The sequence below is a fragment of the Rhinoraja longicauda genome, chromosome 15, assembly GCF_053455715.1.
Source record: "Rhinoraja longicauda isolate Sanriku21f chromosome 15, sRhiLon1.1, whole genome shotgun sequence".
NCBI classification, from domain to species: domain Eukaryota; kingdom Metazoa; phylum Chordata; class Chondrichthyes; order Rajiformes; family Arhynchobatidae; genus Rhinoraja; species Rhinoraja longicauda.
The window spans coordinates 10,630,769-10,655,681 of NC_135967.1; the positions used below are offsets into that span (position 1 = coordinate 10,630,769).

General features: G+C 47.0%; 1 protein-coding gene across 1 annotated transcript in view; it reads right to left on the bottom strand.

Annotated features, from left to right (window-relative positions):
- The window catches only part of LOC144600523 (mitogen-activated protein kinase kinase kinase kinase 4), a 267,504-nt gene that overhangs the window by 1,262 nt on the left and 241,329 nt on the right, over positions 1-24,913 (bottom strand). Inside the window, exons 28-30 of the mRNA XM_078412188.1 lie at positions 21,796-21,945; positions 13,777-13,936; positions 3,875-4,014 (exon numbers count right to left, since the gene is read on the bottom strand). Of these exons, the coding sequence (XP_078268314.1) occupies positions 3,875-4,014; positions 13,777-13,936; positions 21,796-21,945 (450 nt within the window). The remainder of the gene's footprint in view (positions 1-3,874; positions 4,015-13,776; positions 13,937-21,795; positions 21,946-24,913) is intronic.

Genomic DNA, 24,913 nt, shown 5'->3' on the forward strand with positions numbered 1-24,913 from the left:
GTCCTCATTCTTCCATTATAGATGAGGGGTTCCCCTCTTCCATTATAGATGAGGCTCTCACTAGGGTCTCCTCAATATCCTGCAGCTCCACTCTTGCTCCCCCTCCCCCCATTCATAACAAGGATAGAGTCCCCCTTGTCCTCACCTTCCACCCCATCAGCCGTCGCATACAACAAATTATCCTCCAACATTTCCGCCACCTCCAACGGGATCCCACTACTGGCCACATTTTCCCATCTCCACCCCTTTCTGCTCTCTGCAGAGACCGTTCCCTCCGAAACTCCCTGGTTCACTTGTCCCTTCACACCCAAACCACCTCCTCCCCAGGTACTTTCCCCTGCAACTGCAGGAGAGGCAACACCTGTCCCTTTACCTCTCTCCTCGACTCCATCCAAGGATCCATACAATCTTTCCAGGTGAGGCAGAGGTTCACCTGCACCTCATCCAACCTCATTTATTGTATCCGCTGTTCCAGATGTCAACTTCTCTACATCGGTGAGACCAAGCGCAGGCTCAGCTCAGTCCGACTCAACCAACCTGATCTCCCGTTGGCTCAGCACTTCAACTCCCCTCCCATTCCCAATGTGACCTTTCTGTCCTGGGCCTCCTCCATTGTCAGAGTGAGGCCCAGTGCAAACTGGAGGAACAGCACCTCATATTTTGCTTGGGCAATTTACACCCCAGCGGTATGAACATTGACTTCTCTAACTTCAGGTAGTCCCTGCTTCCCCTCGCTATCCCCTCCCAGTTCTCCCACTAGTCTTCCTGTCTCCGACTATATCCTATCTTTGTCCCGCCCCCTCCCGACATCAGTCCATAGAAGGGTCTCGACCCGAAACGTCACCCATTCCTTCTCTCCCGAGATGCTGCCTGACCCGCTGAGTTACTCCAGCATTTTGTGTCTACCAAGAATCTGTCAATCTCCGTCTTAAAAATATCCATTGACGTGGGCTCCACAGTCGTCTGTGGCAATGAATTCCGCAGATTTGCCACCCTCTGACTCAAGAAAGTCTTATTTAAGACTCTATTCTTATTGAATCCTCTTGGGCACTGTTAGTTGAACTGTCCAACATCCCAACCTTCTCCCAAAACATGGTGATTATCAACATTGCATTATGGCTGGATACAACCTGGAATATATACACTGGGTAGGTTCACCATGTTCTGGAGACTACATCAATGGAAGTTGTCACCCTGACTCTGCAAGACTGAAAGAGATGCTGACATTTATCTCAAGCCTTTGATTTCCTCGCGATGCCCCAAAGCATCACACAGCACAGGGGGAGTCCAATTAGATCCTCATTCCTAAGACAACTCTGTGATGTTAATTCCACACCCCCTCCTTCCTTTCCCCACAGCCCCACAATTACTTTGTTCATTTGCAAGAAATTATTCCATTTCATTTTGACCATTAACCCTGAATCTCCTGCCATTATTCTTTCAGGAATTCCTTCTATTCATGAGAGGAATAGATCAGCTGAACACACAAAGTTTAGTTTTTTGATACAGCGCGGAAGCAGGTCCTTTCGACCCACTGGGCCCGCGCCGACCAGCGACAATTTTTACATTTACCCAGCCAATTTAACCTACAAACCTGTACGTCTTTGGAGTGTGGGAGGAAACCGAAGATCTCGGAGAAAACCCACGCAGGTCACGGGGAGAACGTACAAACGCCACACAGACAGCACCCGTAGTCGGGATCGAACCCGGGTCTCCGGCGCTGCATTCGCTGTAAGGCAGCAACTCTACCGCAGCGCCACCATGCCGCCCAGTGGAGGGGAATCGAGAACCAGAGGACATAGGTTTCAGGTTGGGGGAAAAAGATTTAATGGGAACCTGAGGGATAACCTTTTTACATAAAGAGTGGTGGGTGTATGGAACAGGCTGCCGGAGGAGGTACTGTCGCAACTTTTAAGAAACATTTAAACAGGTACATAGAAAGGGATAGGTTTAGAGGGATATGGGGAAATGGCAAGCAAATAGGACTAGTGTAGATGGGGCATGCTGGTCGGTGTGGGCAAGTTGAACAGAATGATCCGTTTCCACACTGTATGTATCTATGACCAAAGTAATTCAGTGTGTCAAAAACAATTTTTTCTTCAGCGAATTTAAATCTACATCCTCTGATCTCCGATCCAGGGAGAAGTATCTCCCGAGAGATTCCAACTTGACAATGTTGAACGCTTTTGTTAAGTCTAACTCCAATAATGTTGCTTTGAAAAGAATCCCACCTTCCCAACAATCTTCACATCAACATGGAGAACAGTGCCACTCTTAAATCATGGAGGTAAAAGTAACAGCGAAAGCAAATAAAGCATATGGGGTCATTCAGTGATCGGTACAAAGTGCTGGAGTAACTCAGCGGGTCTGGCAGCATCTCTACAGAAAAGTGGATGGTGGCGTTTTTGGTCGGAACCCTTCTTCAGACAAATATGAGTATTCAGTCATGTTTAAAGGCATAGAGAAAAGAATAAACGTGAATCACGATGTCATGAACATTCAATAGGAGATAAAGGGCCTGAATATCTACATGGCATTTTAGCCCTTCCCTTCTCTCTGTTGTTCACATTCACTTTGTATGGTGATGCAACAGTTAATGCTGTTGCCTCACAGCTCCAGTCACCCAGGTTCGATTCTGACCTCAGGTGTTGTGTGTATAAAGCTTTGCACGTTCCTGAGACTTTATTTTAGACATTGAGATGCAGCATGGAAACAGGGCCTTTGGCCCACCGAGTCCAGGCCGACCAGTGGTCACTCTTTGCACTAGCACTATCCTACACATATGGGACAATTTACAATTTTTTTTACCAAAGCCAAATAACGTTTGTCTTTGCACGTCTTTGGAAGGTGGGAGGAAACCTGCACGTGGGATAGTGTTAATATGCGGGGATCGCTGGTAGGCGCGAACTCGGTGGGCCGAAGGGCCTGTTTCCGCGCTGTATCTCTAAAGTAAACTAAACTAAACCCGGAGAAAGGCCACGCGGTCACAGGGAGAACGTACAAACAGCACCCGTAGTCAAGATCAAACCCGGGTCCCTGACGTTGTAAGGCAGCAACTCTGCCGCTGCACCGCCCCCTTTCTGTCACTGCCTAAGTTTCTTCTTGGTGCTCCAGTTTCCTTCCACATAACAACGATGGGCCGGTAGGTTAATTGGCCACTGAAAACTATCATTAGTGTAGGTTAATGTCAAAAAGAGTCAATTGGGACTAGTGTAGATGGCATCTTGGTCAGCATGGGCAGGTTAGGCTGACAGGACTGTTTCCACGCCGTGTGTGAGTGGCGCAGCGGTATAGTTGCTGCCTTACAGCACCAGAGACCTGGGTTTGATCTTGACCACGGGTGCTGTCTGCACGGAGTTTGTACGTTCTCCTTGTGACCGCGTGGGTTTTCTCCGAGTGCTCCGGTTTCCTCCCACATGCTTTTAAGGATGCTTTCAAGAGAGAGCTGGATAGAGCTCTTAAGGATAGCGGAGTGAGGGGGGTATGGGGAGAAGGCAGGAACGGGGTACTGATGGAGAGTGATCAGCCATGATCGCATTGAATGGCGGTGCTGGCTCGAAGGGCTGAATGGCCTACTCCTGCACCTATTGTCTATTGTCTATTGTCACATTCCAAAGACATGCAGGTTTGTAGGCTAATTGGCTTCTGTAAATTGCCCCGAGAGTGTAGGATAGAACTAGCGTACGGGGTGATCGCTGATCGGCGCAGACTCGGTGGGCCAAAGGGCCTGTTTCCACGCTGTATCTCTAAACTAAACAATCAAGATAGGAAATTGCCGAAACAAAGCATTGATGATTAAGCGAATGAAGCAGAAAGCTCCGGCCCGGAGAGCTCGTTGACCAAGTGCATTGACATTTAATTCCTTGTGCCTCACCTTGTCATTCCTCTCGCAGAGGAACTTCAGTTTCTGTGCCCTCTTGTGCATGAACACTCCATCCAGACGTCCATTCTCCACACAACGAAGCTCAATCGCTTTCTCTCCCCACCCCATGACGTGATTTGACTGGATGTAGGCTACAAAAAGAAGAAATAAAAATAAAAACAAAAATGTTAAAAAATATTCAATTTTTAGTGCTGTGACAGAAACTTCATCGTTTTTCTTTCCAGTTCGAAAGCAGGGGGCAGCACAGTGACGCAGCGGTAAGTTGCTGCCTAACAGCGCGAGACTCCCCGTGTTCGATCCTGACTACGGGTGCGGTCAGCACGAGGTTTGTCTCATTGCCCCTGTGATCGTGTGGGTTTTCTCCATGTGCTCCGGTTTCCTCCCACACCCCGAAGAGAGAGGGGTGTATGGAACGAGCGGCCAGAGGAGGTAGTTGAGGCAGGTTCCATCGCAACATTTAAGAAACATTTAGACAGGTACATGGATGGGATAGGTTTAGAGGGAGACTGGACCAAGTGGACCCGTTGGGCCCAAACCTCTCCTGCATTGGTGCAGCACCCTCTCCTCCCCCCCTCCCCTCTCTCCCCACCTCCCCTCCCCCACTTCATTCCCCCCACTCCATCCCCCTCAACTCCCCTTATCCTCCCTCCCCCCTCTCTCCACGCCGCTCCCTCCCTCCCCCCCTCCCTCCCTAAGAGATACATTTAAACTTTAAAATATGAATAACTTTAAAAATATAACACCATTTTCAATGAAACTTCCTCCATTGGCACCAAAAGGACGACGGCAAGTAAGGTGGGCCTAAAATTGTCGTGCTGTCGTGTACCGTTTTGGCTGTAGTTCAGGAACAAACAAACAAACAAGAGTTTTAGTATATAGATAGATGGGCCAAACGCAGGCAGGTGGGACTAGTGCAGATGGGACATGTTGCAACCTAATAGGAACCTGAGGGTCAGTGTGGGCAAGTTGGGCCGAGGGGCTGTTTCCACGCTGTTTGACCCTCTGACTCTATGAGAACCCTGATGAACAAATGAACAACCCTGATGAACTCTGACTCTATGACTCCCTGATGAACAAATCACAATAGAATGGAGTCAACACCTCTTGGCTTCACTGCACATTTTAATATTTCTGTGACTATCTTTCTGTGTCCATTTAGATCAGTGACTAATGGATAGGCCGGGAAGAATTAAGTGCAGAAGATGAGTATCAGATGGTATTTTTAGTGTTCTGCTTCGTGTCCCAGATCTGTCAGTCCCGATATCCGTTCAAAGACAAATGCAGCTGATTTCCTTCATGGTTTCTCTATCTTTTGGAAGGTTGGGGAGGGAAATATAAGCACTCTTTAAAACAGCTAGTCGATTGGAAATATGACAAATTCTGATACTTATTTGAGAACCCCCCCCTCCCCCTCCAAATATTGGTATCATGTAGCAAAATCAGTGAACAACTGAAAAAGGCAAATAGTGGATACCACCGGGTCCGCGCCGACCAGCGATCCCCGCGTATTAACGCTATCCTACACCCACTAGGGACAATCTTTATGTTTACCAAGCCAATTGACCGACATGCCTGTACGTCTTTGGAGTGTGGGAGGAAATCGAAGATCTCGGAGAAAACCCACGCAGGTCCCGGGGAGAACGTGCAAACCCCATACAGACAGCACCCGCAGTCGGGATCGAACCAGGGCCTCCGGCGTTGCATTCGCTGTAAGGCAGCAACTCTACGGCTGCGCCACCGTGCCACCACCCGTAAACACAGAGGATGCTAACGAGAATGATCCCGGGGATGATGGGGTTAACGTGTGAGGAGCACTTGAATGCTCTGGGCGTGAACTCGCTGGAGTTGAGGCGGATGAGAGGGGGTCTCGTTAAAACCTACCAAATAGAGAAAGGCCTGGATAGAATGGACATGGAAAGGATGCTTTCAGTAATGGGAGAGCCGAGAACAAGAGGGCACAGCCTCAGAATAAAAGGACGTGCCTTTCGAATGGAGATGAGGAGGAATTTCCTGAGGCAGAGGATGTTGAACCTGTGGAATTCATTGCCTTAGATGGGCGCGGAGGCCAAGTTATTGGGTATTTTTAAAGTGGAGGTTGATAGATTCTTGACTAGTAAGGGTGGCGAAGGCTAAGGGGAGAAGGCTGGACAATGGGGTTGAGAGGGGAAAATAGATCAGCCGTGATTGAATGGTGGGGTAGATGTGATGGGCCAAGCAGCCTAAATCTGCCCTCATGCCTTATGGTCTTCAGGACATTAATCATTTTAAAGCCTTAGCAAAATTGATTCGTTTGCCGAGAGCTGAAGTATGGAGTGAGATTGAACTGAAGAAGGATGAAGGCCAGTGCTGAGGGGAAGTACAGTGATTGAGTTACTGGAACGGCAGCCAGGGTTCTGGGTCCTTAATCTACAAACATTAGCTGCCCAGGCTTAACCTTAACCCCACATAATCAAGGACCTTTCTCATCCCAGTCATTCTCTCTCCTCCCCTCTCCCGTTAGGCAGAAAACACAGAGGATAGAAAGCAATCTGCAGGAAGGAGCTGCAGATGCTGGTTTAAACCGAAGATCGACACAAAATGCCGGAGCGACTCAGCAGGACTGGCAATATCTCCGGAGAGAAGGAGTGGGCGACGCTTTGGGTCGAGAGCCTTCTTCAGATAGAGATCATTGACAGAATTCATGACAGGCACTTGATAATTGGAGTGCGAGGGAACAGAGGGCCAGTGAGGGCCAGACTTTGGGGAGTTGGAGTTAAAATAGTACAGAAAGTCTGAAAGTAGTGCGGCTCATCGTGGAATATTATTATTACGGGAATATCAAAGTTGATTAGTAACCTACTTAAAAATACTGGCCTAAAAATCCACATGCATTGTGTCGCCTTTTCAGTGGTAGTTATACATTGGCCAGTTATTTCCCAAGAGGAATCCCATTGCAAATGTTTTCAGGTCACCACTCTGGACACTTGAGCAGGTCAGTAGTATAGTTTAGTTTCGTTTATTATTGTCATGTGTCACCGAGGTACGGTGAAAAGCTTTTTTGTTGCTTGCTACCTAGTCAATATTATATGTGATTACAATCGTGTCCACGATGCACACAGGATAAAGGGAATAACGTTTAATGCAAGATAAAATCTAGTAAAGTTCAATTAAAGATAGTCTGAAGGTCTCCAATGAGGTAGATGGGAGGTCAATACTGCTCTCTATCTGTTGATAGGACGGTTCAGTTGCCTGATAACAGCTGGGAAGAAACTTCCCCTGAATCTGGAGATGTGCGTTTTCAAACATCTGTGCCTCTTGCCCAATGGGAGAGGGGAGGAGAGGGAATGGCCAAGGTGAGACTAGTCCTTGATTATGCTGGTGGCCATGAATTATAGATGGAGTCAATGGAAGGGAGGTTGGTTTGCGTGATGGTCTGGGCTGCATCTACAACTCTTTGCAATTGCTGTCTTGGATCGCAGTAGGGCTTGGGGAACACACTCAGGGGGATCTTTCACTTTCCTTTGGGTTCCCTCCACCTCTACCTTCTCCATTACTCCACTCTTTGAAACGAAATCACCCTCAAAACCCAACTTTGGCCAGACCTGTCCCAAACTCACCACTCAACCTACATTCCCATCACAACCCCTGATCAAAGATCATCTCTGATCCAAATACCCCAACTCCCCTGATACCTGATCCCTGGCTGAGGCCCTATTCCAACATCTCAATCCCTCACCTACTTGCAAAAGACCAAATGAGGCTGTGATCATCAACCTTTGACTCCCCCCCCCCCCTCCCATCCTCCCCCCTTGCCCCTGCCTACTAAACAATCTCTGACCACTGTCCAAAGCTCTGGTCTGACTTGCAATGACAATAGACAATAGGTGCAGGAGTAGGCCATTCAGCCCTTCGAGCGAGCACTGCCATTCAATGTGAACATGGCTGATCATCCACAATCAGTACCCCTTTCCTGCCTTCTCCCCATATCCCCTGACTCCGCTATCATTAAGAGCTCTATCTAACTCTCTCTTGAAAGCATCTAGAGAATTGGCCTCCACTGCCTTCTGAGGCAGAGAATTCCACAGATTTAGAACTCTGTGAGTGAAAAAGTTTTTCCTCATCTCCGTTCTAAATGGCCTGCCCAATGGGCAGATGTAAGACCCTGAACCAGCCTCCAATGTAAGACCCCTGAACCAGCCCACAATGTAAGACCCCTGAACCAGCCCACATTGCTTTCTCCTCTCTTTCTGTGCCCCATCTAAGCTGTCCCCATTGCCTGTGTTTGGCCCATATCCCTCTAAACTTCACCTACCCCCGTCCTTGTCCACGAAACCTGTCTCGCCCTGTCCCCATGTTTAAGTTTAGGCTAATTATTTTCACACGTACCGAGGTACAGCGAAAAGCTTGGTTTTGCACGCTGGCCAAACAGATCAGGGACACCACACATAAATACAATCAGTTCAAACTCAAGTACAACAGATAGAGCAAAGGGTAAGATACAGTGGGCAGAATATAGTTAGGAATACTTTAATGTCACATGTGAAAATCTTTGCTTGCATGCACAATGTATACAAATAGCGGTCACCTATGGCACTGACAATGTTACAGACCACCGGCTCCCCCTTTTGTGCCCCCCCCCCCACCCGGTCCACAGCAGTTCCTCCACTCCGGTTCCCCATTGTCCTCTGTCCTACATTTCTCAGTTCTCAACATTCTTAGGCTTTGTAGTGCCTCGGTTCCCAAGATAAAGTCCAATGTCCTGCATAGAGCTGAATTAGACAGTCCCGAGCAGGATGATCTAGTTTAGTTTCGTTTAATTTATTGTCATCTTTGCCGAGGTACAGTGAAAAGCTTCTGTTGCATGCTAACCATCAATGGAAAGACAATGCATGATTACAATCGAGTCACCCACAATGTACACACACATGGTAAATGGGAATAACGTGAATAACGTTTAGTGCTGCAACTCTAACCTAAACATAAAGTCTACAGTTTTCCAGTTTCACACAGAGGGTAGTGGGTATATAGAACAAGCTGCCAGAGGAGGTAGTTGAGGCAGGTATTACAGTATAACACCATTTAAAAGAGGTTTGGACAGTTACATGGAGAGGAAAGGCTAATAGGCAAGTGGGACGAGCATAGATGTGGCATCTTGGTCACCATGGGCTGATGGGTCTGTTTCCATGCTGTACGGCTCTAAAGCAATTTTCCAGTAGCATACAGCTTAGGTTTGATTTCCATTACAAATTTATAACAGGAATGATTTTTATAAATTTATAAAAATAATTTAGAATCTATTACAAATCTCGGAGTGTAGAGTTACTGAGAATTTAGAGGGAGGAGTAACATAAGATTCATAGATTCACAAGTTATCGGAGCAGAATTAGGCCATTCGGCCCATCAAGTCTACTCCGCCATTCAATCATGATCTATTTTTTCCCTTTCAAACCCATTCTCCTGCCTTCTCTCCGTAACCCTTGACATCCTTACTACTCAAGAATCTGTCAATCTCCAACTTAAAAATTGACTTGACCTCCACAGCCGTCTGAGGCATTGAATTCCACAGATTCGCCACCCTCTGACCAAAGAAATTCCTCATCTCCTCTCTAAATGTACATCCTTTTATTCTGAAGCTGTGGCCTCTGGTCCGAGACTCGCCCACGAGTGGCAACGTCCTCTCCACATCCACTCTATCCAGGTTTAAGGTCAGGTTTAAAGTAAAGAAACTGAAGGAGCAATAATTCCAAGCCCTACTTTTTGCAGCAGAGGCGTACCAGCGTACTGTTCCCCACACAGATCACCTGCGTCTACAGCATTTCCCCAGAGTACATCATTTGTTGCCATGCCAATTGTTATCGCCCATGTAAACAGTATTGAGTCACTTTGCAACTTATTATGACCTGGAATACACTGCAGAAAGGTGATTCAGCAGCGGCTTTTAAATGGGGAATGTGATAAACACTTGAACAAAGGTTAACAAAAATTGAAGTAATAAGGAACGGCAGATGCCGGTTTCCGAATAAAAGACGCAAAATGCTGGAGTAACTCAGCAGGTCAGCCAGCATCCCTGGAGATCATGGATACGTAACGTTTCGGGTTGAGACCATTCTTCAGATTTACGAAGACTCCAGTCTGAGCCAAAACATCACCAATCCATTTTCCCCAGAGATGCTGCCTGACTCACTGAGTTATTCTGGCAATTTATTCGTGCCCTGCTGATGATTCTTTCTCGTTTCACCATGACACTGTGCTATTCCTATTTAGAATCAGAGTCATGCAGCATGGAAGCAGCCCCTTTGGCCTTGTTTGTCCATGCCGATCAAGATACTCCATCGAAGCTAGTCCCATTTGCCCGCGTTTGGCCCATATCCCCCTAAACCTTGCCTCCGCATGTACTTGTCCAAATTCTTCCATAGTACCTGCCTCAATGACCTCATCTGGTGTAGGGAAAGAGATTTCGGGAAGTGGAACTAGATGGATTGCCATTTCACAGAGTCGGGATTAAAGAGTTTCCTTTTTGATCCTTACAATTTTAGGTAGAAATGGGAAGCTGAGGTATTCTGCTGTGGTTTGGGGCCCCTGAAGGGAAGGATGAGAAGGTACAGAATATTGCACAGTCACATAGCACAGAAACAGGTCCTTCTGCTTCCTGAGTCCATCAACTTACCACTGATTCCTCCACTCACCTACTCACTCTAGGGACAATTCACATCGGCCAATCGATCTACCAGCCCGTACGTTTTTGGGATGTGGGAGAAAACCAGGACCACCTGGAAGAAACCCATGTGGTCACTGGGAGAGTGTGCAAACTCCACACAGACAGCATCGACAGGATTGAACCTGGATCTCTGCTTCTGTGAGGCAGTGGCTCTACCAGCTGCGCCACTGTGCTCACCCAATGACAATGATGATTGTCGGTCAGCGAACTGCTAGCGACATTGTTGGGAGAGAGAGTTAAAGCTAAAGGATCCACCTACAGTATATTTTCTATCCCAGGATATTTCTACATGGACCAGCCATGCTAAAAGATGTTAGGCTCTGGAATTCCCACATTAAACTTCTTTAGACATCAGAGATACAGCACGGAAATAGGTCCTGCGGCCCATCGAGTCCCCTCTGACCAGCGATCACCCCGTACACTAGCACTATCCTACACACTAGGGACAATTTACAATTTCACCGAAGCCAATTAACCTACAAATCCGCACGTCTTTGGAGTGTGGGAGGAAACCGGAGCACCCAGAGGAAACCCACCTGGTCACAGGGCAGAAGTACAAAATCCGCACAGACAGCACACATAGTCCGGATCGAACCCGGGTCTCTGATGCTGTGAGGCAGCAACTCTACCGCTGAGCCACTGGGCCGTCCCTTACGATTTGGCAGAGCCGTTTGCATGGAAACAGGCCCTCCAGCCCAGCTTGTCTCTGCCGACCAATTTGCTGAACCAGGCGAGTGTCACTTGATTGTGCCTAGCCAACATTCCTCCAAACGTTTCCTATCCATGTGCCTGCCCACGCGTCTTTTAAATGCCGCAACTGTATCCACCATTTACACTAGCAACGCGTTCCAGAAACGCATCACTCTCCGTGTGAAAAAGGTACCCCTCAGGACCCTTTTAAACCTTTCCCCTCTCACCTTTAACCTATACCCTCTAGCTTTATACTCCTAAAACCCGGGAAGCAAAATATGGCCATTCAACTTATCTGTGTCCCTCATGAATTTGTAAACTTCAACGAGATCACCCCTCAGCCTCTTATGCTTCAGGGAAGAAAGTCCTCGTCTATCCAACCACTTCTTCTAATTCAAATACTTCAGACCTGGTCATATTCTTGTAAATATTTTATGCACCCTTTCCATTTTAATGACATCCTAAAACAACATGGGATGCCTTGAAGTTACGAGGAAGGGTCTCAACCCAAAACGTCACCTATCCACGTTCATCAGAGAAGCTGCCCGACCCTTTGAATTACTCCAGCACTTTGTGTCTTTTTTGTAAACTGGCATCTGCCGTTCCTTGTGTCTGCCTTGAGATTATGACGGATGAAATATAAATACATTTGAAGGGATCACATGAGAGAATATAAGGGAATTGCCCGTGGTGTCTCGGGAGTGGATGCGAAAGTGGGATAATATGAAACTAGTGTGCCCAGTGATTGATGGTCAGCATACTTGAACCATTCAGCAGGTCAGACCACATCTGTGTAATAAAAAAATAAAAAGCTGCCGGAGGAACTCAGTGGGTCAGGCCACATCCACAGAGGCAGAGAGATCAATGAACCTGTCTGAAGAAGGGTCTCCACACGATACGGCACCGATTCCTTTTCTCCAGAGATGCTGTCTGACCCGCTGAGTTAATCCAGCTTTGTGTGTGTGTCTATCTTCAGGACTAAAATGTTGATTATCCCTTTGCCTTCACAGATGCCGCCTGACCCGCTGCGTTTCCCCAGCAGCTTCCCCAGTTTTTGCTTCAGATCCCAGCATCTGCAGTCTCCTGCAGTGTTCCTCCACTTCTGTGTAACGGCGGATGTCTTTTCATCAGTAGTTGTGACCAAAGGTCATCGATCCTGTTTATCTCACCTCAGATGCAGCCTGACCTATTGACCAGCTCCAGTTTTCCTGTAGAAACAAGGAACTGCAGATGCTGGTTTACACAAATGGGCCCTCAGTGCTGGAGTAACTCAGCATGTCGGGCAGCATCCCTGGGAGAACACAGACAGGCAGCATTTCAGGCCAGGACCCTTCTTCAGACTCCCTCCCTCCCTCCACCAGCGTTCCTGTCTTAGGGCACACCTTCCTGATACTGTATTTGTGAATCATCAGTCATAGTCATACAGCACGGAAACAGGCCCTTCAGCCCAACTCATCCGTGCCAACCTAGATGCCCCACCTAAGCTAATCCAATTTGCTCGCGTCTGTCCTATATCCCTTGATACCTTTCCTATCCATAAACCCGTCTGAGTGTCTTTTAAATGTTGTTGTACTACCTGCCTCAACCATCTCCTCTGGCAGCTCGTTCCATACACCCACCACCCTCTGAGTGAAAAAGACTTGTCCCTCTCATAGAAACATAGAAACATAGAAAATAGTTGCAGGTGTAGGCCATTCGGCCCTTCGAGCCTGCACCGCCATTCAATATGATCATGGCTGATCATCCAGCTCAGTAACCTGTACCTGCCTTCTCTCCATACCCCCTGATCCCTTTAGCCACAAGGGCCACATCTAACTCCCTCTTAAATATAGCCAATGAACTGGCCTCAACTACCCTCTGTGGCAGAGAATTAACCTTAAACCTATGTCCTCACCTTAAACCTATGTCCTCTGGTCTTTGATTCCCCTACCCTGGTTAAAGGTGTGCATGCACCCTATCATGTTGGAACGTCAGAGAAGGGCAGCACAGTGGTGCAGCAGTAGAGCTGCTGCCTCACAGCAGCAGAGACCCGTGTTCGATCCTGACTACGGGTGCTGTCTGGATGGAGTTTGTACGCTCTCCCTGTGACTGCGTGGATTTTCTCCGGGTGCTCCGGTTTCCTCCCACACTCCAAAGACATGCAGGTTCGTAGCTTCATTGGCTTCAGTAAATTGTCCCTAAATATGCAAGGTGATGCTAGCTTAACAGGGATCACAGGTCGGCGCGGACTCGGTGGGCCGCTGGTCCAGTTTCCACTCTGTGTCTCGAAAGTCAAAAGAAAAAAAGGCAGGAAACTGAAACAATCTCAGACAATTTCCAAATAACCATTGACATTCAGTGATGGAAATATAGATGCAGCTAACTTTTGGTTGGGAAGATGGAGAGAGACGGGTTTTGTTCTGTAGTTACAGAACAGCAAAGGTCTTGCAGGGCAGAAATAGGGCAGACGGTATCCCTATATGGTGACCTTAAGTAAAGCAGTGGGAATGAAAGCAGGCACACTTACCAATCGAAGAGGGCATCTCTCCCCACTGCATGACCGTCTCCTTTGTGATGCGTCCGTAGGTGTCGATGTAGACCCCTTCATCCTCATAGCAAACTAGCAGCTCCATCCCGTTAGTGTTCGGAAGGATGATGATAGCGTGTGGCTGAATGCTGCCTTGAATCTGAATCACACGTGAGAAACGTTACTACTTAGCCCGCAAATTAACTCCAGAGCAGTCACAGACAACAGCTTCAGCACAAGGCTGTTCGCGACAATATTCATCACTTATAGGGTTTTTTTTTTTTTTACAAAGTCTCATTTGGGGGAAACAGAGAGGGGAGAGAGATCACATTGCGTTTATACTCTACTTGCCAGGCTGTGTGTTTCTGGGTGAACACAGGAATCCCATTTCTCAGCAGCCACTATCCTCAGCATCAGGACAGGCATCCACAGTCGGAGGGCAATTTTTATCCGCTGTCTTATTATTCTCATGAGGACCGTGTGGTGAGAGCAAAGGCAGTGGGTGAATTTCAATCGGCCAGCTTGCAAACGACACAGCGATGGTTGACGGCAAGCCGGCTTAATAAAGGCTTCCTCGCCATCAGGTGATGTCCAAGGCAAGCTAGCCCGTCACTTGGGGATGCCCACGCCAGCAGCGTGCCGCGCAGCGCCGTGGCACCAGGGGGGAGTGCTTTATTTTTGGAACCCATGAAAGCTGGGAGCGTGGAACTAACAAGGGCAGATCAACCAAATTATTCCGCCTCAGGCTTCCTTGCTGAACAGAATGTGCTGCTGCACTCGAAGGAAGTTAACCCTTTCATTACTCCACTACCAGCAGCAGTGCAAACTTCCTCCTGTACTCCACGAGGCATCACAGTGAACCCTCGCTGTAACGGACCGTGGGGGGGGGAGGGGGGATGGTGTCCCTTTGCCGATTGTCCGCTATATCGAGTAAGGGAGTATCATTGTATAAGCAGTAGAAACAAACTACTGCAGATGCTGGTTAATACAGAAAAGGACACAAAATGCTGGAGAAACTGAGGCACAAAATGCACTCCACCGAGATGTTCATTCTCCACACAACGAACTTCAATCGCTTTCTCTCCCCAACCCATGATAGGATTTGACTGGAATATAGGCTACAAAATTAGAAATAATAATAAAACAAACAAACAGAAAATCTCAGTACTATGCCAGAAAAGTCATCATTTTTCTTTCTAGTTTGACAACGAAACGCGGCATAGTGGTAGAGTTGCTGCCTTACAGCGCCAGAGACCCTGGTTCAATCCTGACTCTGGGTGCTGTCTGTGCAGAGTTTGTACGTTCTCACTGTGACCGCATGTGTTTTCTCCGAATGCTCCTGTTTCCTCCCACTCTACAAAGACGTACAGGTCTGCAGGTTAATTGGCTTTGGTAAAATTGTAAATTGGCCCTCGCTTGGTGCATGGGGCGATCGCTGGTCTGCACGGACTCGTTGGGCCAAAGGGCCTGTTTCCACGCTGTATTTCTAAAGTCTAAAGTACTCAACGGGTCATGCAGCATCTCTGGAGAACATGGAGAGGTGGCGTTTCATGATGGGACCCTTCAGACTCTCGGTCTGGAACTGGGTCTGGACCCCAGGAATCCGAATTCTGTTGTAAGGAGGTCCATAATAATGATAGTTTACTGTATTAATATTTCAATCCAAGAGGCTCAAATTTTCAAGAATAGCTGCAGTTCACTGCTAGTTAACGTACCTGCATCATTATCCATCCTCGGTCTCCGGAGATGCTGCCTGACCCGCTGAGTTACTCCAGAACTTTGTGTACTTTTTTAAAATAAACAGCATCTGCAGTTCCTATCCACTACTTACATCCCTCAGGTGTCAAGAACCCATGAATCCAGATCTTTTAGTCCAGGTCTCTGGAATACGAGAACACAAAGTGATGGAGTAACTCAGCAGGTCAGGCTGCATCATTGAGGATGCAGAAACATGCAGAAACTTTCATCAGTCTGAAGAAGGGTCTCCACCCAAAACGTCACCTCTCCATGTTCACCAGATATGCTGCCTGACCCGCTGAGTTACTCCAGCACTTTGTGTCTTTCTTTTAGCATCATTAAGGACACGGACAGGCAACATTTTGGGTCAGGATCCTTCTTCAGACTGAAGAAGTCTGAAGGAAGGTTCTGATCCAAAAGTCGCTTGACCCGCTGAGTTACTCAGGCATTACTGTGTTCTATGCAAGATTCCAGCATTTGCAGTTGCTTGTGTCCCTTGATTATTAGTCTAGGTCTTTGGATCAGCAGTTCAAGCCTCTAGAATACCACTCCCTGGATTAATAGTTCATTAACTCAACATAATCCCCAAATGGGATATAGTCCCAACATTGCAGCCCGATCATTCAGTGTACAATCAGGATGTACTTGGCGGAACAGTGGCTCAGCAGTAGAGTTGCTGCCTTACAGCGGCAGAGACCTGGGTTCGATCCTGACTACGGAAGCGATCTGTATGGAGTTTGTATGTTCTCCCTGTGACCTGCTAGAGTTTTCTCCAGATGCTCCAGTTTCCTCCCACATTCCAAAGACGTGCAGTTTTGTAGGTTAATTGGCTTCGGTAAAATTGTAAAATTGTCCCTCGTGTGTCAGATAGCGCTAGTGTATAGGGATCGCTGGTCGATGCAGACTCAGTGGTCTGACGGGCCTGTTTGACATGCTGTACGTCTAAACTAAACTAAAAGATAATCTCAAATTTTCTTTCCCCAAAAACAACAGATCCTGAGTGGTATTTTAACATTTTGATCAGCTTTTTCTCAGATGGAGATTGATAGATTTTTGAGTAGCACAGATGTCAGGGGTTATGGGGAGAAGGCAGGAGAATGGGGTTGAGAGGGAAGGATAGATCAGCCATGATTGAATGGCGGAGTAGACTTGATGGGCCGAATGGCCCAATTCTGCTCCTACAATTTATGAATTTATGAACTTATGACAATTTATTTCATACAAGGACGATGTTGTAAACATTCATGCCCAAAAGCCAATCATGTAATAATGAAACCAAGTCACTATAGCGATGTGGGAGGTGTGATGGTCTCGGTGCCTGAGCTCTGTGACAATGACCAGCCGACCTGTTACAAGGACCCAGGGAGAGTGTCCCATCATGTACGTCTATTACCAGGGGGATCAATTATGTCTGTCTCAGAGGCTGCCTGGGTCCTCATTTTAATGCCTCATCTGACAAAGTATCATAGCTCAGTTTCTGAATTGTTCTGCCCAAGAGAACAAGAAGTTGCAAAGAGTTGCAGATGTAGCCCCATCCATCACACAGACCAGACTCCCCACCATTGACTCCATCAAAACTTCATCGTGGCTTAGGAAAGTAGCCAACATTATTAAAGACGTCACATTCTGTTCATTCCTTCTCCTCCCTGCTCCCATCTGGCATAAGATACAGAATCACTAGACTCAGGAACAGCTTCTTCCCCTCTGTAATCAGGCTTCTGTATGGTCCGTCCATAAGCCAGGGTCCTGTCCGATTTACCTCTACCCCATTGAGGACATTAAACTGTCTATGGAACTGGTGCACTACAATGCTGAGAGCTATATTCTGCACTCTGTATCTTCCCCATTGCTCAACCTATTGTATTTGAGTATGATTTCATTGTATTTATGGGTGATATTATCTGATCTGATTGGATGACAAGCAAAACAAAGCTTTTTATTCACAAAATGCTGGAGTAACTCAGCAGGTCAGGCAGCATCTCGGGAGAGAAGGAATGGGTGACGTTTCGGGTCGAGACCCTTCTTCAGACTGATGTCAGGGGGGCGGGACAAAGGAAGGATATAGGTGGAGACAGGAAGATAGAGGGAGATCTGGGAAGGAGGATGGGAAGAGAGGGACAGAGAAACTATCTAAAGTTGGAGAATTGACTTTAGTTGAACATTGACTTCTCCAACTTTAGATAGTTCCTCTGTCCCTCTCTTCCCCTCCTCCTTCCCAGATCTTCCTCTATCTTCCTGTCTCCACCTATATCCTTCCTTTGTCCCGCCCCCCTGACATCAGTCTGAAGAAGGGTCTCGACCCGAAACGTCACCCATTCCTTCTCTCCCGAGATGCTGCCTGACCTGCTGAGTTACTCCAGCATTTTGTGAATAAATACCTTTGATTTGTACCAGCATCTGCAGTTATTTTCTTATAAAACAAAGCTTTTCACTTTTTCCCAGTACATCCCAGGACAATAATAAACTAAACCTAAACCTGAACAATAGAGATGTTATCAGATTGAAACACAGCAAAGGTTTAATGTGAAGATAGACACAAAAAGCTAGAGTGTCTCAACAGATCAGGCAACACCTCTGGAGAAAAGGAAAAGGTGACGTTTTGGGTCGAGACCCTTCTTCAGACCTGAAACATCACCTATTAATTTTGTCTAGAGATACTGCCTGACCCGCTGAGTTACTCCAGCTTTTTGTGTCTATCTTCGGTGAAAAACAGCATCTGCAGTTCCTTCCTGGAGAAAGGGTTAATGGGTTTTTCTTAAATGGGTCAGTAGAACAGCAGGCAGGGAAAACTCATGTAGTTGAAGACAGTTTAATGCAAACTTTTGTGCAGCTCAGATATTCATTTGTGAAGTTTGTTGCTTTGCTGTTGGTTTATTCAGCAAATATTAGTTGCATGGCATCCTGCTAGACTTTGGGTAGGGATGGAGTTCCAGAGGTTCCCTCATAGACTGAGGTTCAGTTCCCAGTGATCAGAAAGAGTTTTGCACTGTAAGGCTATTGTGGACCACAGGTTGATATACTGTATATTCCGCAGTGAAATCAAGAGGCATATCCTTTCATAGAGTAAGTGGTTGAGGTCAGAACCTATTGCCCTGAAAAATGCAGATGTTAAAATTAATTAACTGAGCCTGTTACCTTTTGAAGAAATAATCACCTAGATTGTACAAAGTTATTGGAGGCGCAAGGAACTGCAAATTGCTGGAATCTTGACGTGGAACACAAAGTGTGCCAGGAACTCAATGGGTCAGGCTAAGTGACGTTTCTGGTCAAGACCCTTCTTCAGACTGCACCATTTTGGGTCGGGACCCTTCTATTGACTGACATTTTGGGTCGGGACCCTCCTTCAGACTCTAAAGGAAGATCTCGACTCTAAATGCCAGCTGTCCAACCCCTCCCCAGACAGTGTCTGATGCGCTGTATTCTTTCAGCACTTTGTGTTCTGCAAGATTATTGATGGTTTGTCAGGTTCAGCAGATACGGTTAAAATACAGGTTAGCCAAAATCCATTTAAAGGACAAGAATGGCTTGAGGGGCTGAACGGCTGTTCATGTCTTTCTATTTTTCTTATGAACTTGTGCAGAATTGAAAAGTAAAGGAAAACATTGACTATCACAATGTCAGCAGGGTGTATACATCGAAGGTAGACACAAAATGCTGGAGTAACTCAGCGGGCCAGGCAGCATCTCTGGAGAGAAGGAATGGGTGACCTTTCAGTTCGAGACCATTCTTCAGACTTGAGTTACTCCAGCATTTTTGTCTACCTTCAATTTATACCAGTATCTGCAATTTGTTTCCCACGCAGGGTGTATACATGTGCACTTTGTACATACAGGCACACAATTAACCCAGCCTGGTTGCCACTGTATGTTTCTTTTTTTTTTTTTTCCTAATCAGATGTGCAGCACTTTGGTCAACGTGGGTTGTTTTTAAATGTGCTATACAAATAAAATTGACTTGACTTGACTTGACTTGACTTGGTTACCACATGTAGTTCTGCAACAGAGCACTGATGTGTTAAAAGCAAGACTTTAAACTTAATTATACAGCTTCAACAGTATGAGTCAAATTTTCACCTCCCACAGTGAACAGGGGGGATTGAATGGCCAAACCGATAAATTTCGTAGACATTGTTAAGTACGAGACAAAATGGACCCGTTGGGCCCAAACCTCTCCTGCATTGGTGCAGCACCCTGTCCCCCCCCCCTCTCTCCTCAACCCGCCCCGCCCCGCCCCTCTCCTTTCTCCCCCCTCTCTCCTCCCCTTCCCCTCCCCTCCTTTTAAAGTTTAAAATGTGAATAACTTAAAAAATATAACACCGATTTCAATAAAACTACTTGCATTATCACCAAAGTGACAATGGTGAGTAAGGTGGGCCTAAAATTGTCGCACTATCGTGTACCGTTTTGGCTAAAGTTCAGTCACAAACAAGATAACAAACGAGAGTTTTAGTATAGAGATGAGCATAATATTAGAATTTGTGGCAAGAAAGTGTAGTGTTGTTATTTATACAGTTTTCGTTTCCTTCAGCACTGTTGCCCTCAGGGTTGTGTGCTCAATCCCTTGCTTTACTCCCTGTGGACCCATGACTGTGTGGCCAAGGACAACACTGACTCGATCTTTAAGTTCTTTGATCACCGGCTGGATCTACAACAATGATGAGATGAGGTATGGGAAAGAGATTGCGAATCTCGTGTTATGGTGTCCTGACCTTGGGTGCTGACCAAGTGGAGTTTGCACATTCCCCCTGTGGCCACATGGGTCTCCTCCGGGCGGTCCTGTTTCCTCCCACATTCCAAAGACATGCAGATCTGTGGGTTAATTGGCCTCTGTAAATTAACCCCTAGTGTGTAAGCAGTGGATGAGAAAGTGGAATCATATAGCACTAATGCGAACAGGTGATTTTAATTGGAGGAACAGCACCTCATATTTCGCCTGGGCAGCTTGCAGCCCAGTGGTATGAACATCGACTTCTCCAACTTTAGATAGTTCCTCTGTCCCTCTCTTCCCCTCCCCCTTCCCAGATCTTCCTCTATCTTCCTGTCTCCACCTATATCCTTCCTTTGTCCCGCCCCCCTGACATCAGTCTGAAGAAGGGTCTCGACCCGAAACGTCACCCATTCCTTCTCTCCTGAGATGCTGCCTGACCCGATGAGTTACTCCAGCATTTTGTGAATAAATACAGGTGATCAATGGTCAGCATGGGGTGAAGGGCATGTGACCATGCTGTATCTCCAAAACTAAGACACTCTGTGATAGCTAGAGTAGGGAATCAAGAACCAGAGGACAGAGGGGAAAGATTTAATAGGAACCTAGGGGCCTTTTTTTTACACCAAGGGTAGTGGATGTACACAATGAATTGCCTGGTGGAGGTAGTTGAAGCAGGTATTATCACAACATTTAAAAGACATTTGGTTGGAATGTGGGTGGATGGAATTTGGATGTACATAGAAGGACATGGGGCAGATGCAGGCAGGCAGGACTAGTGCAGATGGGGGGTCTTGTCGGCTTGGGCAAGTTGGGCTGAAGGGCCTGTTTCTGTGCTGTATGACTATTTTTTTCATACATTCTCTTTCCAGAATAGGTGATATTCTTGCATCCCTTTCCACAGATACTACCTGACCTACTGAATGTTTCTGTTTTCATACCAGCCTCACTGATTTTGCTGAAATTTTGATGGACAAGGTTAAAGGCTGAGCAATTAAAAAAGATATTAACTGTATTAAGCATTAATGTAGTAACGTAAAAACCATAGCTCCCAAACTATGATCAGTGCTTTTTTAATGTAGGAGAAAAGAGGCCGGTACACACGATAAATAAACGTACGTCACACAACTAGAAACACTCGGTAGGTCAGGTAGTATCTGTGGAAAGGCCTGAAAACAAAATAATGATATTAAATTTGTGTTGGTATGCTGTATAGCTGTGTACTGTCAGAGAAATAGCATCGATTGACAATATGTTTGAATGTATTGCATTTACAGGTAACTGTCTTTTATGGGATTGTACTTACATAAGAAGAGCCTAGCATTTTTGTTTTAAAGGTAACTAGTGTAGATCATCCAAAACATGTTCTAATTGAATCAGAGTATGCATCCTTTGTCAAACACCTCTTGCACTGACAAGTGTCCCAGTTGACTTTGGAACTGGGGCCAGTGTTGTGGATTCAATATACGAAGCAGGGATTTGATGCTTCTAACAGGAGTGTCCACTTGCTTCAACATCAACACCCCAAAACTAAACCCCTCACGGGATGTGGGCTGCAAAAAGATCAGAAGTTCTTACGTGAGTCGGAAGGTAGATGTCATAAACTGCTCCCGAATCAACGTCAATGGCGTGGAAGCCTGAAGTGGAGCCGTAGATTGCCTTTAGCCTCTGGCCTTCCTCAACTGTGAGATCCACTGACAGCGGTTTATGCGGTAGAGACGAGAAAGACTGCAAGAGAAGAGACAGCTTGGGTAACATTGGGTAATGCCACACACTACCACCAGTGCAGTTTAACGACCAGAACATTGAAGAAATTGCCTCTACTTTGGTATGGGTTGGAACTGCTAGACGAGGAGTTGTTTCTCTAATATCATCATCAAGGTGCACATTCCCAGCAAGGCATCTCTGGAGAAAAAGGATAAGTAACATTTCGGTTTGGGACCCTTTTTCAGACTGAAGTCTGAGTGGAGGGAACTGGGGGAAATAAAAGGCCAGAACAAAGCAAGGCCAGCAACAGGTGACCAAGAAGGGTGGAGCCCATCATGGCCCATTGTTGGCTGGGGGAGAGGTGATAACCATGTGATACAATGATACGCAGAGTGGAACTAGTGGGATGAAGGGGGGGGGGGGGGGAGGGGGGAGGAGATGGAATGCAGGGGTTACTTGAAATTAAAGACATCAACATAAATACCGCTGGGTTGTAAGCTGCCCAAGCGAAATATATTCCTCCTATTGGCATGCGGCCTCACTCAGACAGTGGAGGACGCCCAGGACAGAAAGGTCAGTATGGGGATGGGAAAGGGAGTTAAAATGTTTGGAAACCGGGGGATTGCTCAGGTAAGGCGGACTGAGTGAAAGTATTTAGTGAAACAATCACCCAGTCCGCGTTTGGTCTCATTGACATATAGGAGCCCATGCTGAGAACAGCGGATACAGTAGATGAGTTTGAAGACACGATACGATAGAACTTTATTTATCCCAGGAGGGAAATTGATCTGCCAACAGTCATAAACACAAAATACATGAAATTAAACGTGACGAGTGGAAAGGATTGGGGATGTGCAAAGATTGGGGAGGGTGGGGGGGGGGGGGGGGGGGGGAGGGGGGTCAGTCTCAGTCTACCCCACGACAGAAGGGGGAGGAGTTGTACAGTTTGATAGCCACAGGGAAGAAGGCTCTCCTGTGGCGTTCTGTCCTGCATCTTGGTGGAACCAGTCTGTTGCTGAAGGTGCTCCTCAGGTTGACCAGTGTGTCATGGAGGGGGTGAGCTGTATTGATCAGGATGCTCCGCAGTTTGAGGAGCATCCTCCCCTCCAACACCACCTCCCATGAATCCAACTCCGCCCCCAGGACGGAGCCAGCCTTCCTGATGAGTTTGTTGATCCTATTGGCCTCCGCGACCTTCGCCCTGCACACGGCAGCGAAGAGGATGGCACTGGCTCCACCGATTGGTAGAACATCTGCAGCATCTTCCTGCAGATGTTGAAGGAGCGGAGCCTTCTCAAAAAGCACAGCCGGCACTGTCCCTTCTTGTACAGGGCCTCAACGTTCCTGGACCAATCCAGTTTACTGTCCAGGTCACTCCAAGGTATTTGTACTCCCTGGTAAACTGCACATTCACACCCTTGATGGAGACAGGAGGAGGAAACACCCCTATCCTCTAAAGTCCACCAGGAGAAGGTGCAAGTGAACCTCTGCCTCCCCTAAAAGGATTGCCGGGGACCTTGGATGGTGTCAAGGGAGGAGGTATAAGGACAGGTGTTGCATCTCCTGCGGTTGCAGGTGAAGGTACCTCGGGAGGGGTGGTTTGGGTGGGAAGGAATGAGTTAACCCCTCTCATGCCAGAGCAAAACTCTCATGACTGAACAGCCTGTCGCATGGCAGGAGTCAAATTGTTAGAGTTTGCAATTCTGATGAAAGGACATCAATCTGAAATATTAACTCTGTCTCTCAATCCACCTTTGCTGCTTATCCTGCTGAGTGTTCCCAGCATTTTCTATTTTTAATTGAAATTAGCAATGCTCTTTTGGGCTATTAATAGTTTATTGGCTTTTTATGACTTGCCTGTGCTAATTTAATGGAGATGTTAGACTCATATAAGTCGATTTATGTTCAGAACAGAGAGAACATCCAGTTTGCCATATAAAGTACATTTCATTGCCTTGTAGTGCCAGAGACCCGGGTTCGATCCTGACTACAGGTGCTGTCTGTATGGAGTTTGTCCATTCTCCCTGTGACCACGTGGGTTTTCTCCAGGTGCTCCAGTTTCCTCCCACGCTCCAAATATATGCTAGATTGCAGGTTAATTGGCTTTTGTAAATTGGGATAACATAGACCTAGTGTGCAGGTGATCAATGGTCGATGTGGATCGAGGGGCCTGTTTCCATGCTGTATCTCTAAACTAAAACTAAACCTACTTTACACATCTCATGAAATAATTGTTAGAACTTGCATTTATCTGGAAACTTAATGCACCTCACAGTCAAGGAACGATCGTTAACTACTCAAATGGTAAGGTGGCACAGTGGTAGAGTTGCTGCCTTACAGCACCAGAGACCCGGGTTCGATCCCCGACTACACGATGCTGCCTGTACGGAGTTTGCACGTTCTCCCAGTCACCATGCGAGTTCTCTCTGGGTGCTCCTCCCATTTCTCTGAATGCATTCAAGAGAGAGCTAGATAGAGCTCTTAAGGATAGCGGAGTCAGGGGGTATGGGGAGATGGCAGGAACGGGGTACTGATTGAGAATGATCAGCCATGATCACATTGAATGGTGGTGCTGGATGGAAGGGCCGAATAGCCTACTCCTGCACCTATTGTCTATTGTCTATTTCCTCCCACCCTCCAAAGACGTACAAGTTTGGAGGTTAAATTGACCCTGGTATGAATAGGTTAGAGTATGGGGTTTTCGCTGGTTGGCGCGGAGTCGGTGGGCTGACGAGCCTGTTTCCGCGCTGTACCTCTAAAGTACAGTCTAACATCAACCCGCACGTCTTTGGAATGTGGGAGGAAACTGAATGGCACTCACGGTCAGGATTGAACCCAGGTCTCTGACGCTGTAAGGCAGCAACTCTACCACTGCACCACCTGCATAGTTGGTGCAGTTGAGTACCAAGAGACTCCAATGCCCACTCCATCCTGGGGCTCATCTCTGTTCCAGGTGCAGAGCAGAGTGCGCTGGAGAGCGTGGAGGGGC